The sequence below is a fragment of the Lepidochelys kempii genome, chromosome 2, assembly GCF_965140285.1.
Source record: "Lepidochelys kempii isolate rLepKem1 chromosome 2, rLepKem1.hap1, whole genome shotgun sequence".
NCBI classification, from domain to species: Eukaryota; Metazoa; Chordata; order Testudines; family Cheloniidae; genus Lepidochelys; species Lepidochelys kempii.
In genome coordinates this window covers 250,585,868-250,602,018 of record NC_136381.1, presented here as the reverse complement: position 1 = coordinate 250,602,018, position 16,151 = coordinate 250,585,868, and the positions used below count along the sequence as shown (strand labels likewise).

Here is a 16,151-nt window from a genome sequence, read left to right as displayed (position 1 = left end):
ACTAGAATGGCTCAGTCTTTCCAATTTTTCTCTCCATTTTCTGATGAACTGATACCAAATGAACAAATCTAGCTAAAACAAAACATCCTTGGCTTTGCTTAAACTTAAAGAGCTTCTGACAACTAGGTTTCCACTGTAGACTTACAGATGGGTCACTGCTCCCTGGCAACCTCCCACTGCAGACTTACAGATGGGTCACTGCTCCCTGCCAACCTCCCACTGCATCACCTTCAGGAATTACATACTCAGTCTGTTGGTTTGCAAACAGTTAAAATTGAACACAACGAACGATTAGGAAACAATTCTAATCTTGAACAGTTTCCTTCTTTTATGTAACACAGACTGTGCTTGTCTGATCTCCACAGCCTTTCAATAAACCTGGGCCAGATTGTTTCCTCCTGTGGGGTAAACACTCACAAGTTTCTCTTTGTAGTTTTCCCCAGACTGTGGGCTCGATCCTGCAACACACCGCAGCTCTTGGCAGGACTATCCATGCGAAGGTTCTGCGCCTTTGCACTGACTCTGGGGACTCCATTCCCACCTGTGCCCCGAAGACACCTTTCTCTGGTGCCCCCGCCCATCCCATCATCTCAAACTTCAGTGCATTTTCATTTAATAAAAAAGTTTCAAGGAACAGATAACCTAGAGATTTGTATATGGGTCCATTCCCAAGCACTCTGGGCGCTTTACATCTATAGCAGACAATGAAGGTCAGACTGCTGGACTCTTACTCACACGAGTATTTACTTACACCACTACTCTTGTAAGTAAGTGCTCACTAATAGGAATAAGCGGTTCACACGCTAGTGTTCAGAAAACAGAATATCATGTTTTCTGTCTACAGCTCCTACTCCTGTCTTCAGAGCAAAACCTCTCGAGCCGTACACTTCAACTAAGGCGTGGTCTACACTAGCAATTTAGGTTGCTATAACTATGTCACTCACGGGTGTAGAAAATCCACACCCGAGTGATGCAGTTATACCTAACTGTACACAGCGCTAAGTCAAGAGGAGGGCTTGTCCTGTCAGCATAGCTACCAGCTCCCAGGGCGGTGGCTCGCCGGCACGGACAGGAGAAGCCTTTCCGTCTGTGTAGAAAGCATCTTCACTGAGGCACTACACCAGTGCAGCTATGCCACTGCAGCCTCAGAGGGCACGGCTACACTGGAGACTTCAGAGTGCTGTTGCTGGAGCGCTCCCGTGGCAGCCCTTTGAAGTGTGAGCATGGTCACGCACGAGTGCTGGGAGAGAGCTCTCCCAGCGCTCCTGGTAATCCACCTCCGCGAGGGGATTCGCTCCCAGCGCTCGGAACCTGCTTACACGAGTGCTTGAAAGCACTCTGACTTGCTGCATTCGGGGGGGGTGATTTTTCACATCCCATGAGCCAGCAAGTCGGAGCGCTATAAAATGTACGTGTAGCAAAGGCTTTGCAAGGCTTGATCAAACATACCTCATTCACTGTGTCCTGAAGAGAATTAAACAATAAAAGAAAGGAAACAAAGAAACCTTGAAGCTCCAGAGGCAGAACCTCAGGTCTGGCTGAGTTGTGCACAGTGCACAATGGGAGAGTGAGGGGGTGTGAAAAGGTGGCTTTAAGCCACCATTATGATTCCCTGATCCTCATGCTGACCAGGAAATGGTCCAGCCCCAGACAGATATACGGCAGCCTAAAGGCTGCTCTAACTTATGCTCAGCTGCCCTTGATCTCAAGGGGCCATCCCAGCAGCTAGGGATCACTGGAGTGCAGTGATACTCTGGTCATTCCCCTCTTCCCAAGGGCAGGAGCCACAAGCAGCTAGTACGTCACCAGAAGATTCTCTTACATAGGGGAAATCCTCATGTGGCCAGATCCACTGACTTTTATGGCTGCTTTGCACAACTGAACATTAGAATAGTCAGAACTGGACTGGTGGTCTGGTCCCCAGAGTACATATTACGCACAAAATCCCAATACTCCACAGCACCCTAAAAACTGCCAGGAAATTTGGTATCTTGCACTGACTCTCTGGAGAGAGAGTTTCATTAAACTGTTTTATACTCAAGAAAATCAAACCTTTCAAATTCTGCTCAAAATACCAGATGTGTAGCTCAGAGTACAGTCCCAACAAGATGCTGTTTTAGAAAGGGAAGTGTTGTCAGTGAAAATTGGAAGGAAACAACCTGTAATGTCAAATCTTTCTGTTGCAATTTGCCAGTTGCATAGTCCACACAAAATGATTTAACTGAGAGAGTAACACTGGAAACTGGTCCAGGAGCCAGTAATAGGATACACAGTTTCACCTAATTCTCCAGCCTAAATGCTTGGTCAAAGTTATTTCCTTCTAATGATTTTCAGTGTCCTAAAGTGACACAAATAAATCCCACCAGTATAAATAGCCCCCCAGCTGGTAGCCTCAGAGAGGCAAGGACTACGTGGGCCATGAGAAAACACTGCTTCCTCATGCCTAGAGATGGTTCCACCATGTCAGGATTGAGACACCTTGATAGGGCAATGCTGCTCGCTGTGCCGTACCTGTTCTGTAGCTAAAAAACAGAGAGGCCTTTGGCCTCTAAAATGATTGCTGTGGTATCTTTCACGAACAAAATAAACTATGCATATTCAATTTGTGTAGGAGTGGGAGAAGTACAAGGTGGCACGTTAGAAAGTTTAGAGGGATATGGCCTAAGAACTGCATTGACCTAAATTGGCCTTTGAGTTATAATATAGGTGGTGGTATGAGATTTAATTCTCTGCTTTGAGAACAGCAAGATCAGAGGTAGACCCAGATCGCTGCAGAAGTAAATCACTCAGCACCAGGAAGCCAACAGATGAAGGAGGGAAAGAGGAAGGATCACCTCTGAAATTTGAGGAGCAGCACTGACTGGCTTTACAAGAAGCAAAGCCCAGCTCTCTGTGGCTACAGAAACCATTCTAATACATGGTCGTTTTTAGGATAGGGAAAGTAAGGGTGAAAACTTAGAGTGACAGAAAATCAGGCAAACCTCCTTACACAATGGAAAAGGTCTGTTGAATTAAACGTACCATGCTGAGTTGTGCAGTTTGCAAGTCACTACTGTCAGGTACAGGAAAATAATATGTAGATTTAAGACTCGTTATCTATTGGCATTATTGTCCTTTGTCTACAACCTTCAAAGGCATTATGAGCAAGTGTATGGAATGTATGTACTTGCACTCCCAAGTGATGGCTTGAGTCATTAATGTTGGGGGACTGGAGGTAGATATAGACCCAAGCCACTGTTAATTACAGTGGTGCTGGTATCAAGTTAACATATTATACTGATAGGCTAAGGATAAAAGCTGGATTATTTGGATTACTTCCCATTGGATACTGTACTTACAATTGGGCTGGCATTGACGTAGTCTGAATTGTCATGGCTATTTTCAGCTTTCAAGCATATCCTGGAATGATCATCTGCAAAGGCAAAATAAAATATAGTATTTCCACCCAAATTTTCCACACCTGTAAAGTTAAAAATAATTAAAAGGCAAACTAATGTACATTTCAAAAGCAGACAATGTAAAATATTGTGGGAGAGTTATTTTATTTTAACTACTAAATTGGCTTAGATTTGCTACAGCCCCAACTTCAATCATGAAATGAAAGTCTTTGAAAGAAGATTTTAGAGGCTAACTTCCGAAAACATTTTCTCATGGTAACAATCTACCAGATGTGGAACAGTCTCACATAAGAAGAGGGACAAGCTCCATTGCTCATGACATTTAAGACTAGACTAGGAAAAAATCCTGAAAAAAATCTGGAGAGAACAATCCTGCACTTGCAGGGAGATAGACTAGATGATCCAATGGGCCTTTTCCATCTAGCTTCTTTATAAAATGATATTGTTCTGAAACATAAAGCTGGGAATTAATACATGCAGACCTTGCATTTCTGATTATTTCTAACAGAAACAGCAAAATACAATTTATGGCTGGATTGGGAGATAACAAATTGCCCCAATTAAGGGACAGCACATTGTTGGGCTCTGCTGGAGCAGCATGGGAGGAAACTTGTGACTCAGAGTACTTCCCCGACTTCTGCTGGGAGAGAGTAAACTGTGTCCGGTATATACCCAGTACAATACATGATCTGGCGGAACTATCCTGCTCAGTGCAGTAGTTGGATGGAGCCAGGCCCATCGAAAGAATTTTGGGGCCTTGGTACATCATGCTCACTGGGGCCCCATTCCCTCCCTTTTCACTTTATTCACACATGTTACAGAAGTTTCTTTGGTGGCCCCCTGAACTCAGGGACCCGGTACAACCGTTCTGACTTTCCTCCCCTCTCGTCAGCCCTGGATAAAGTCAAGGCCCTGCCTGGTCCGCACCCCCTCTCACACATCTGTGCAGCTCTGAGAAGCTCTCTTCACAGTACTACTGATGAAGGTAGCCTATGCAAGGTTGCAGGGATGGGCTTTTGGTCCTCTTGCATCATCACACTGACGAGGTCATGATTTGGCCCCTTAGCACTAGTAGAATTGTGTCCCAATTTTATTAATTCTCTACACTGCATAACATTTAATGGGACATCCAACAGCACAATTAATACACAAGGAAATAGGATGAGAAGACATTACATCTGCCTAATTTTATTTTTGAGGGGTGAGGTGAGCATTAAGTATGTAAACAAGATGGAACGACCACCTTGTGTTTTACATTAGATAGATTGGACTTCTCATTTGTATGAGCTTATGAAATGTTATTTACAGCCATTTGATCTCATCAGCAAAATTAACCCAGCAATGGGAGCACTTCTGCTGAAATCCAATTAAAGGTACAAAAATAATGTAGAACGACTGAGCTACTCTTGGCTCCTCTCATAAAATTATTCCATAAGTGGCACATCAACATAAAACAGGAGAAACACCAAAAGACAGAGAAAAAATGCAGTCAAGCTGTTCAACTCAGGCTTCCCGGTGAAACCACTATACAAAATAAAAAAAAGATTTATGATCGAAAACGTGAGTTGTAGTAGATATCTTAGGAGGAGAGATGCGTACTTGGGGTATATCTACATTGGAATCTGAGGTGTAACTGCCGCTCAGGCAGACCCACCTGCACTAGCATGGTTAAAAACACAAGTGCAGATAGCATTACAGGCATTAGGGTAGATTGGACAAGCACACTGGGGACCTGGAGAACCTACTCGCAGTGTTGAAGTCTGTGCTGCCATATCTACACTGCAATTTTTAGCCAAGCCAGTGCAGGTAAAACTAGCACAGGTATGTCATACCTTAGATTGCAGTGGAGACATATCCAGGTGCCATTTTCAGAATAAAGAATGACAATGCTCATTCTGCTCAAACTTATATATAGAACAGCACAGTAGGGATTTCTGACTACATCAGAGTGTGTCTGTGTGTGTGTTTTCTTTACAAGAACTCTAATGTATTATAGATACTTTTACCATGGGCAGCTTTAGGGCCTTGTGACATCTGAGATCATAAGGGTGGTCAGAGAAAACTTCACAACCTTGCTTATTGTAAAGGGTATAGGAAGAAGAATTATTCTGCAATTTTCTGGCTACAGGAAGCACATGGCTTAAATGTGCTAAATGTGGTCTGAAGACAAACCCTCATGCAGCATGGAGCTAAATACGCACTTAGGAGAAGTCTCATCCACTGGAAGGCAGGGCCCCTGAACTAACTAATCAACAAGGAGAATGTGGCACACATTTTTAAGTAATGGATAAAGGAGCGAGACAGTGACTCATTAAGGTTTAGTAAACTGGTGTTAGTTTGACTCTCCAATAGAAAGCTGGACGTGCACAAGTCCATGGGGCCGGACGAGTTGCATCCGAGAGTGCTGAAGGAATTGGCGGCTGTGATTGCAGAGCCATTGGCCATTATCTTTGAAAACTCATGGCGAACGGGGGAAGTCCCGGATGACTGGAAAAAGGCTAATGTAGTGCCAATCTTTAAAAAAGGGAAGAAAGAGGATCCAGAGAACTACAGGCCAGTCAGCCTCACCTCAGTCCCCGGAAAAATCATGGAGCAGGTCCTCAAAGAATCAATCCTGAAGCACTTGCATGAGAGGAAAGTGATCAGGAACAGCCAGTATGGATTCACCAAGGGAAGGTCATGCCTGACTAATCTAATCGCCTTTTATAATGAGATTACTGGTTCTGTGGATGAAGGGAAAGCAGTGGATGTATTGTTTCTTGACTTTAGCAAAGCTTTTGACACGGTCTCCCACAGTATTCTTGTCAGCAAGTTAAGGAAGTATGGGCTGGATGAATGCACTATAAAGTGGGTAGAAAGCTGGCTAGATTGTCGGGCTCAACGGGTAGTGATCAATGGCTCCATGTCTAGTTGGCAGCCGGTATCAAGTGGAGTGCCCCAAGGGTCGGTCCTGGGGCCAGTTTTGTTCAATATCTTCATAAATGATCTGGAGGATGGTGTGGATTGCACTCTCAGCAAATTTGCGGATGATACTAAACTGGGAGGAGTGGCAGATACGCTGGAGGGCAGGGATAGGATACAGAGGGACCTAGACAAATTGGAGGATTGGGCCAAAAGAAATCTGATGAGGTTCAATAAGGATAAGTGCAGGGTCCTGCACTTAGGATGGAAGAATCCAATGCACCGCTACAGACTAGGGACCGAATGGCTAGGCAGCAGTTCTGCGGAAAAGGACCTAGAGGTGACAGTGGACGAGAAGCTGGATATGAGTCAGCAGTGTGCCCTTGTTGCCAAGAAGGCCAATGGCATTTTGGGATGTATAAGTAGGGGTATAGCGAGCAGATCGAGGGACGTGATCGTTCCCCTCTATTCGACATTGGTGAGGCCTCATCTGGAGTACTGTGTCCAGTTTTGGGCCCCACACTACAAGAAGGATGTGGATAAATTGGAGAGAGTCCAGCGAAGGGCAACAAAAATGATTAGGGGTCTAGAACACATGACTTATGAGGAGAGGCTGAGGGAGCTGGGATTGTTTAGCCTGCAGAAGAGAAGAATGAGGGGGGATTTGATAGCTGCTTTCAACTACCTGAAAGGGGGTTCCAAAGAGGATGGCTCTAGACTGTTCTCAATGGTAGCAGATGACAGAACGAGGAGTAATGGTCTCAAGTTGCAGTGGGGGAGGTTTAGATTGGATATTAGGAAAAACTTTTTCACTAAGAGGGTGGTGAAACACTGGAATGCGTTACCTAGGGAGGTGGTAGAATCTCCTTCCTTAGAGGTTTTTAAGGTCAGGCTTGACAAAGCCCTGGCTGGGATGATTTAACTGGGAATTGGTCCTGCTTCGAGCAGGGGGTTGGACTAGATGACCTTCAGGGGTCCCTTCCAACCCTGATATTCTATGATTCTATGAAAGCTAAGTGTCAGATCAATAACTCTGAGAATCAGTGAATTTTTTTAATTTAATACTTTGTCATGATGGCATCACTGATGTGGTGTATCTTATTATGGTGCCATGGTACGTTTATTGAAGGGTGAGAGGACTAATATGTTTGTAAAGGGTTTGGTGATGAAATGGAAGAATTCACAAGAAAGCTCCTAGGGTAAGTTATTGACATGTTTTCTTAAGAGTTTGTGCCTATGCTTGCTTTCAGGTGGCATTGATTGTTGGCAATGAGCCCATTATGTTCATATGTGCTTTAATGGGACATCCAACAGCACAATTAATACACAAGGAAATAGGATGAGAAGACATTACATCTGCCGAATTTTATTTTTGAGGGGTGAGGTGAGTATTAAGTATGTAAACAAGATGGAACGACCAAAGCCTCCAGAAACAGGCTTTGACATGCCAAAGCCTCCAGAAACTGGTAGTCACTCTCCAAAAAGATGTTCAGCAATTATGGACATATGTTCTTTGTGGTGACAATTATGGTAAATAGTGACTGATGCAAGTTCAGTGGACAAATAATTTTGCTGTGAACTGTGTATTGATTAAATTCTAAGCAGAGAAAAGCAGAGTAGAAGCAGCAGCAGAAAAAAGCAGGAAGGAGGAGAAAGAAAGAAACCTGGAGAGGACCCACAAGAAAGTTAGAAAGATGAATAAGGGTGGATACAGAAAGGAACTATGAAAGTGAGAGAGAAGATCGGACAGGCCTAATGCTAGTCATTACTCCAACTAGTTCAGATGTTTAGCAAAGCTTTAGTAGATCCTGTAAACATCAGACTAGTTCTTTGCATTTACTATTATTCTGGCCAGATCAGAAACGGCATGTGACAATAAGACATGTGAGATGGGAAAGTTGACGAAAGGAAGGCTCCCTAACCTGGGGAGCTGCAGAGGAGAAAACACCACACACATTTTTAGCTGGTGCTATATAAAATTAGGTGTCTTTATCTAACTTAGGTACTGATATAGCCCACAACAGCAATGCACTCAGGATTGCACAATCTTCAATGTGTTTATCCTCACAGCACTGTGGTGAGTTAGGGAAATTCCCCATTATTTTTCATATGGGGAAATGAGGCAGAGAGATTAAGTGACATGCCCAAGGTCACAGAGAAAATCTGTGGTAAAGCAGGGAATTGAACCAATGTTTCCCAAGTCCCAGGTTGGTGTCCTAACCCCTGGATCAGCCTTCCCCATGCTTCATGTGTGATTTTTTTTTTGCTACACTTCCAGAAATACACACACAAAACACTGTACTGAACTGTGGAACTTGTGAACTGTTGAAGTATAAAAACTAAACAACCTGAAGATTATGTAAAGCTACATATGATCCTACTTTGCACTTAGTTCACTTAATATTAGCCAAAAGTTTAACTTTTCTTGCATTTGTATTGAAATCTAGTTAACTTGTTTCACAGTACCATTCGTGCAAGGTAAGTAAGGAAAACATGCATGGTAGAGAATTCATAGAAACCATTATTTTACCAAAAAGTTTACTTATTAAATGAGTCATTTATTTTTTAAATGGGTATATCGTTTTCCTAGTTTTCCATACAAACATATAACCATCAACCGATCAAAACGTAACAGTTGAAGCTCTCACTCACATTTCTTCGCCTATCACTGAAATATCTCTGGGGTATAACATGCCAGGTTTTTAACGTAGCACTGCAACAATGTTGCTATTTAGGAAAGAAAGTGAAGCTTACTCTGTCCAATTTAGACTACTAGGGGAACATCAAGTACATTACTAGGCAGAATGCAATTTAAATTTTCCCAGGAAACTGGGTTTTAGCACTCTTACTTTCGCAAAAGGGGGATCTTTATTGGACTAACAGATCTCCGTTTTAAATCTCAGCCAACTTGTCACCTCTCAACAGCATAGTGTCCCCAACCACCGTACAGTATTAGTTCAGCTTGGACTCAGAGGGAAGAGTCACCTGCAGAGCAACCAATACCATTTCTGTCAGCATCTGTGCTTTCCTTGGCAGCCTTCCACTCAGCTGCTAACCAGGGATGATCCACCTTAGTTTAGGAGATGGGACAGATCACAGCTCAAAGTGGAATGACTGCAAGTCCATACTCACTAGCACACTTTAAGATGATTCATTTTGAGCAGTATCTGTTAACAAGATGTGATAAACTGCTCTATGCTAAGTCAGCAAATATTTTTCCTATTAGCACTTAAAAGGATGCAAAAGCTCTGCAGCTGTTTAGCTCTGGTGGATAAAGTTACTTTTCCAGAACTTGGTGCTTATTACTGCACTTCTGAGATTGAAACTTTTCAATAAGCCTGATTCCAAAGCCCACTGAAGCCACTGGAATCTTGCAATTTACTTCAGTGGGCTTTGGGTCAGCTCCACAGTCACAAAAGTGAATTGATAGTGCAAAAGTGACTATTCTTCACTATGTATTCTTCTGCTTTATGTACTCTTAGGAAAGATAGTGCTGGGAAGGGAACCTTGATCATAACTAAGCAGAATTAAAGGGCTTCCCAAGCTGCCATGCACTGAAGGGCTAAGTTAAGTAGCAATGTGGCACTATCAACCCTTCAGCTCTAATCCTGGCTCTGACTCAGTGTGTTACCTGTCTCCATTTCCCCAACTGTACAGTGTACACTTGCATCGGTCATAGGGAAAATTAATGTTTTCAGAGCACTTAAAAAATTTAAATAGTTAATGGTAACTGCCAAACCACACAACTAGATTGCGGGCACTCTTTGAAATAAAGCTGCCATTGCAGCTGGGGGTCCTGACTGTTCTTGGTTTAGGTTTTGTTCCACTGGTTATTTAATAAAAATTGTGGTCAATTTCTCTCTGTTTTTTATGGGGCTCAGCATTCAGCAAATAATGTTAGTTACTGCCAACGGTGTAATAATCTAGGAGAAAATACATACAGTAGATATGCTGCTTGTATTTATACTCGCAAAGACAGCCTTTTACATAAACCCCCCCACCCCCCCCACAGATTCTAGGAATACAAATATTGGCCACTTTCAGCCTTGTATTTCGTCCTAAGCCTAACCTAGAACAGCAGCCATTTCATAAGCTTTGCCAATTAAGCTGATAGGGGCTTACTCACTACAGCTGAGTATCTGATGAACAGATTACTCTGGCTCTCATTACAAACTGCTGGTATTACTGCTTTGCATGAACATGATACCAGCTCATCGAAAGCCAAGCCAAGCTTATTTCTACTCAGTAACCATAACTGCTGATCTTGCACAGAAACTGCATTACAGTGTTTGAAAAGCACGCTGGGGGTTGATTTACATGGTACAGCACTTGCTGTCACTGTTCTGAAACGTCGTATGATATAGCTATACATTTTGCAAGGAAAACATAAGGAGACAAGTCAAACGTCTGACAGGACAAACAGGCTGCATATCAAGCAAATATTGAAAGCTGTGATTTTCTTTTAGATAGAAACGAATACTGTTTCGCATAATGCTTTGCCATTCACCTGTAACTCTGATAATGCTTTACCAAAAGGTGGTAAGGAGAACATGAAGAAATTAATATATATTCATTCCAATTTCAAGGATACATACATGTTATGACACTTTGAGAGCGATTCTTCTGGACATTCTCCTCCTTCTGGGCAATGGTTGTAGCATTGGGTTCAGCTTGATAAGCACAAAGGGCCTCCCACTCTTTCTCCAGACGATTTTTATTCTTCAAATGGTCTTCCATATAGGACTGAAATGAAAAGAATATACCATCAGGCACCATTTTATATACAGGTTAGCAATGTACTATCCAAATAAAGGCCTGAGCTAAAAGAATGTATATACTATATTTGGGGTCGAAAGTAAAACTGGCCCAAACGTAAGGTGGTGCTTACAAAGCCAGAAACCAGGGGTGGTTCAGATCCTGCTCCAATTTTCCAAACTCTCAGAGTTCCAAGGGATTGAATAGGGGAGAAATGGAGAGTGCAGATAAGATGCTTCAGTTTGGCTTATCTGTAGGCGCAGGGAATAAGTGTTGAGAGTATATATACAAATAAAAACAACAGGAATTCTGAACCATGTTTGAATAGAGGTGATGATACATGAAAGGTCTTACTGTTAAATCACTGATTTATAATGTTTTTTAAACTCAATTATGACACACAAAATATGAATGTCTAACATTAAAAACAGTGCTTTAGCTTTGCTCAGGTGAAATGCTTTTAGGACCTCCCCAGCTCCAGCCCCAGCCCCAGAACATCAACCGTAAGCTATTTCCTCTTCAATACCTAGAAAAGTGGATACGTCCCTTTTAACCTCAGGTCAAGGAATGGAAGAGAAAGGTTATGTCCATTATTCAAACAATTATTGAACATATGATGATCCCATGTAAGATTGTGTGCTCTTCCAGGCAGCGTCCATGCCTTACCCTATAAAGTGTTGGTGCACTCACAAGGTGTAACAAACTTGCAGCATTTACAAACATAGCTGTTAAGAAGAGTATAAAATTGTTGGCCAAACATTTTTGTGATACTACATTATAAAAAATGCCTCTTCCTATCTTAGTAGGTATAGACAGGAGAGGTGGCTGATTGGATTGTCTGGGGAGAGCTGAGTCTGGGGGAGAGGGAGAGAGGGCTTCCCCTCTGACACCTGGACTCTTGCCTGGTGCCTTCCACACACTCGGCCTCCCATGCCCACCCACTGACCAACTGAGAGGAGGTGAAGAAGCAGACTAGCTCCAGCAAGCCCTCCCTCCTCCTTTTGTGCACTCCCAGGCACTCAGCAGACTTCTTGCTGCTGAAAGTTTCCTCACAGGCCATGTCCTCTAGAAGGTGTAGCTGTCAGAGCTGGGTTTCCAAACTTGCTGAGGGTCTGGCCAGATGATCTTTTACAGATTGGATTTTTTTCTCTCTCTGCACTAGGCTGGCGAGATGCCCAGTGCTCCTTCACAGCTTGCAGCATCCATAGGCCTCCAAGATGCTGTGAGAAGGGGAGGGGGCGGGGGAGGGAGGGAATAGGGGAAACACAGCTACCACTGGATATATTGCTAGTCATGCCCTGAGGGAAGATTTCTTCCTGACCCCCACAGAGATTTGGATAAGGGACAGTACCGTTCTAAAGGAGATTGTGATAACAAACGTGAATGAATAGTGTTGCAAATTGTGGCTGACATCCAGTGCACACAGGTGGCTTTGAGAGGCCAGCTCCAGGGTAAGCCCAAGCACAGTACCCTGACTGGTGGACCCTGTTCTCCATTAACCTGTGGGGTATGGGAAGGTCTTAAGTTTTTGCAGACTTAGTTATTCCCTTGACTACACCCTCATTCCGCCTCATGGGAAGAGAGATAAGGGTTTGGCATTGGGCTGAATCATGAATTTGGTAGTAGGAGTTTGGCAAAAGGTGGCCAACAACTATTCTTTTAAGTCTGCACTAGATCCAATTAATACCTTGTAATTTTGAGGGTGGGGGAAAATCAGTCCCTCCCTTTAATAGTAAAGTTAACAAAATTATGACCTGCTACTTTAAATCCATTTACATGTCTACATCTTTATTCTCCTGTATCTCCTCTTCAATCAGCAATAAAATACTTGGGGAAGCTGAGGGAGAAACTGAGGTTTGAAGAGGTTAAATGACATGCTAAAGATCATGAAGGAAATTTGGGGCAGAGTCATAAAAGAATACAGAATGCCACATTTTGAATCATAAACTTGAAGATCATTGTTCCTTAAAGCCCTTTGTTTGCAGTCAAGGCAGACCATTTTTTATTGTTTGCTTTTTCAAGCACCTACTAACATAGTTAATTCCACCGTGACACTTGCCTACAAATAATTGCCTGGAAAGATTTCCCAAAAAGCATTCAAATAGTTTCCATTCCTCAAAAATATTTTATGAAGACAATCCATACTATGAAATTGGAGAGAGTCCAGCGAAGGGCAACAAAAATGATTGGGGTCTGGAACACATGACTTATGGAGGAGAGGCTGAGGGAACTGGGATTGTTTAGTCTGCGGAAGAGAAGAATGAGGGGGAATTTGATAGCTGCTTTTAACTACCTGAAAGGTGGATCCAAAGAGGATGGATCTAGACTATTCTCAGTGATAGCAGATGACAGGACAAGGAGTAATGGTCTCAAGTTGCAGTGGGGGAGGTTTAGGTTGGATATTAGGAAAAACTTTTTCACTAGGAGGGTGGTGAAACACTGGAGTGCGTTACCTAGGGAGGTGGTAAAATCCCCTTCCTTAGAAGTTTTTAAGGTCAGGCTTGACAAAGCCCTGGCTGAGATGATTTAGTTGGGGATTGGTCCTGCTCTGGGCAGGGGGTTGGACTAGATAACCTCCAGAGGTCCCTTCCAACTCTGATATTCTATGATTCTATGCCACATGCTCACTTCAAAACATATTTCAAGGAAGAGAGGCTATCATGACCTTTCCGCAGGTTTTGCGGAAAGATATCATAGGCTTGAAAACGGTCTCCGGCCATTACCATCTCATCGTGTTTCCTATAGAACAAGCAAAGCAGGATACTATTCTCTCTTGCAAATCAAACGATGTTTGTCAGTAAAGAAATGGTGTCTGACACACAGCTTTGTTTTCTGCAAAATACATGTCGTCGTCGTCCCCCTCGGCGGGGGTGTGTGTGTGTGTGAGGCTGAGGAGAGGAAATCAACCCACCAATACTGAAAAGAAAATAAATAAGGACATTTGTAGAAAAAAAAAGATTTAGGTGTACCTTAAATGCCATTGAAACATATTAGACTAAAAGAGATTTTTGGAGAGACAGAGAAATAGTAGTGGCTTAGAAACAGACAAGATTGTTGTATCTAACGGGCCTGAGACAGGGTGAGGAAAAGGGCATTTATGTTGTTAAGCAAAGATTACCCCTCTTAAAGGCAAGTTAGCACATATGGAAAAAGAAAATAAGTGAAAAAGTGGTACTGTACAGGAATCAGGGTACCACAGAACCAAGATCTTTGGGTATTGGAGAGCTGTTTATTATGTGATGGTCAAAGAGCAGACGACAACGGCAATCATTTCTGAGGACAACCAATAGTATCTTCAGATTTTAAACCACGGTCCTGCAATGTGATTCATGGAGGCAGGCCCCTATACCTGTGTAAAAGTCCCCCTCACATCAGTGGGACTCTGTACAGGTATAAGGGTCTGACAATACAGGGTCTCTTTGATCAGATTCCTAAAACGAGGCCTTAGGTAATAAGTAGTTTTCACCACCATCCTACCCAGGGCATTTCCAGTTGCTTCTATTTGTCACCTCAAAGATATCATTTTCCTTTCATTGTTTACATTCTCTGTAAATAGCCGAGTATATAGAACAGTTAAGGTACTTGATTTTTCAGATGTGTGTGAATTTTAAAACAGCTTATGCTTTTTAAAATTTTTTTTAAAAGGAATAACTTCCTATTCTAGACAAATCTTAATTTTTCCTGACACTTGCCTGTAAACCTTAAGTGAAAATACAAATGAATAAGGAGAAAATGCATTCAAAACCTTGCCTCTAACAAAGACAGCTGTCTCTCAAATCATAATCAACACTTAACTTTGTTCAAACTGATCAGAGCAACACAAACCATTTTCAGTATAGAGCACCAAGAATTAGGAGATGTTTGAATGGCTATATCCAGATGTGAGGGGGTCTCTCTGTTCAGGGAGACCTACTAGTTAAAAACAATCGTGCAAGCAAATGCATTAAAATGAAAAAGAAAGAAAGAAAAAAAAATAGGAACAGCTTCAAACCACTCAGAAATCAAGAAACTCTGCCATAATTAAGCCACATACTTTAATTTATGGTCCCTTAAAGCAAACCCCATTCCCCACTGCATTTGACTAGACAGGAACTAGACAGGATATTCTGAAACATCCTCATGGGAATTCCTGGGAGTACGCTACACTCACTGGTGTGCTTCTGATATTTTAGAGTTTGTGCATGTCTACTCAAATCCACTCACTAATTAGGATATTTTCATGAGACATTCTGCAATGCTTGCTTGGCACAATGGAAGTTCATTAACTGCATATCAAACACACACACTGTTTCACAGTTCCAGAGTAGCACACAAGAGAAAGGGAGGTTGTCACCATTATTTTAATATTACTCAAAGCACTGTGTACGCAGGCAGTGGCTGATCTCACCAAGGTGCCCACTTCTAGATCTGTCGTCAGCTTTGAGCCTGCAATCCTGAGTGAATTGCTGTTGTCTACAGTGTTGGGTGGAAGCCCAGATTCAAGTGTCCTTGGGCAGTTAAGCTTCATGAGGTTTTCACTTTCCTCAAGCAGAGATGGGCCCAGTGATGCTGCGCATTCATTTGTAGCAGAGCTTACACTTTCCCTTCTATGTCCAGATAAGTTGCTCTTGCCATTGAGGGAAGAAGGTGGATTCAAGAGATGCACCCAGTGCCCACAGTGGGTGCAACGTGTTCTTAAATCAATTAATAGCCTATTTTATAATCAGCAAGGACATGCCATTTCAAAGTCTCAGTGTACTACATTAGGATTCTGCTAGGGTATAAGAAAGCTGTCCTTTGGGAAGGACAGAGAACTAACACACTTGATGGTTGTCTTGTGGACCATACTAAGACAGGTTGGAAGTTCCTGAAAATGGGCAAGTAGCCAACACCTAAAGGTATGGTTGGGGCTTGGTAAGGACTTCCTGACTGGTTTTTATGTGGTTAACCTGATTCTTGTAATAGAATAGCAGTTAATTTGATACCACACCACTTGGCTGTTTTTATTTAAGGCCTTGCATTTGTGGTGTTTTGTGAATAAATTAAGATTGACAAACCTCAAACTGAAATCCTATAGTACTGATGTATCTCCACATACACTGTCTTTTCTGTCTGTCT

At 42.6% G+C, this 16,151-nt stretch overlaps 1 protein-coding gene across 3 annotated transcripts in view; it reads right to left on the bottom strand.

The window, feature by feature from the left end:
• PTPRN2 (protein tyrosine phosphatase receptor type N2) overlaps positions 1 to 16,151 on the bottom strand; it is a 1,057,407-nt gene that overhangs the window by 57,796 nt on the left and 983,460 nt on the right. For all 3 annotated transcript variants that reach the window (XM_073334545.2, XM_073334547.2, XM_073334546.2), the window contains 2 exons: positions 10,895 to 11,042; positions 3,339 to 3,412 (listed from right to left, as the gene is read on the bottom strand). In XM_073334545.2, coding sequence (XP_073190646.1) covers positions 3,339 to 3,412; positions 10,895 to 11,042 — 222 coding nt within the window. The remainder of the gene's footprint in view (positions 1 to 3,338; positions 3,413 to 10,894; positions 11,043 to 16,151) is intronic.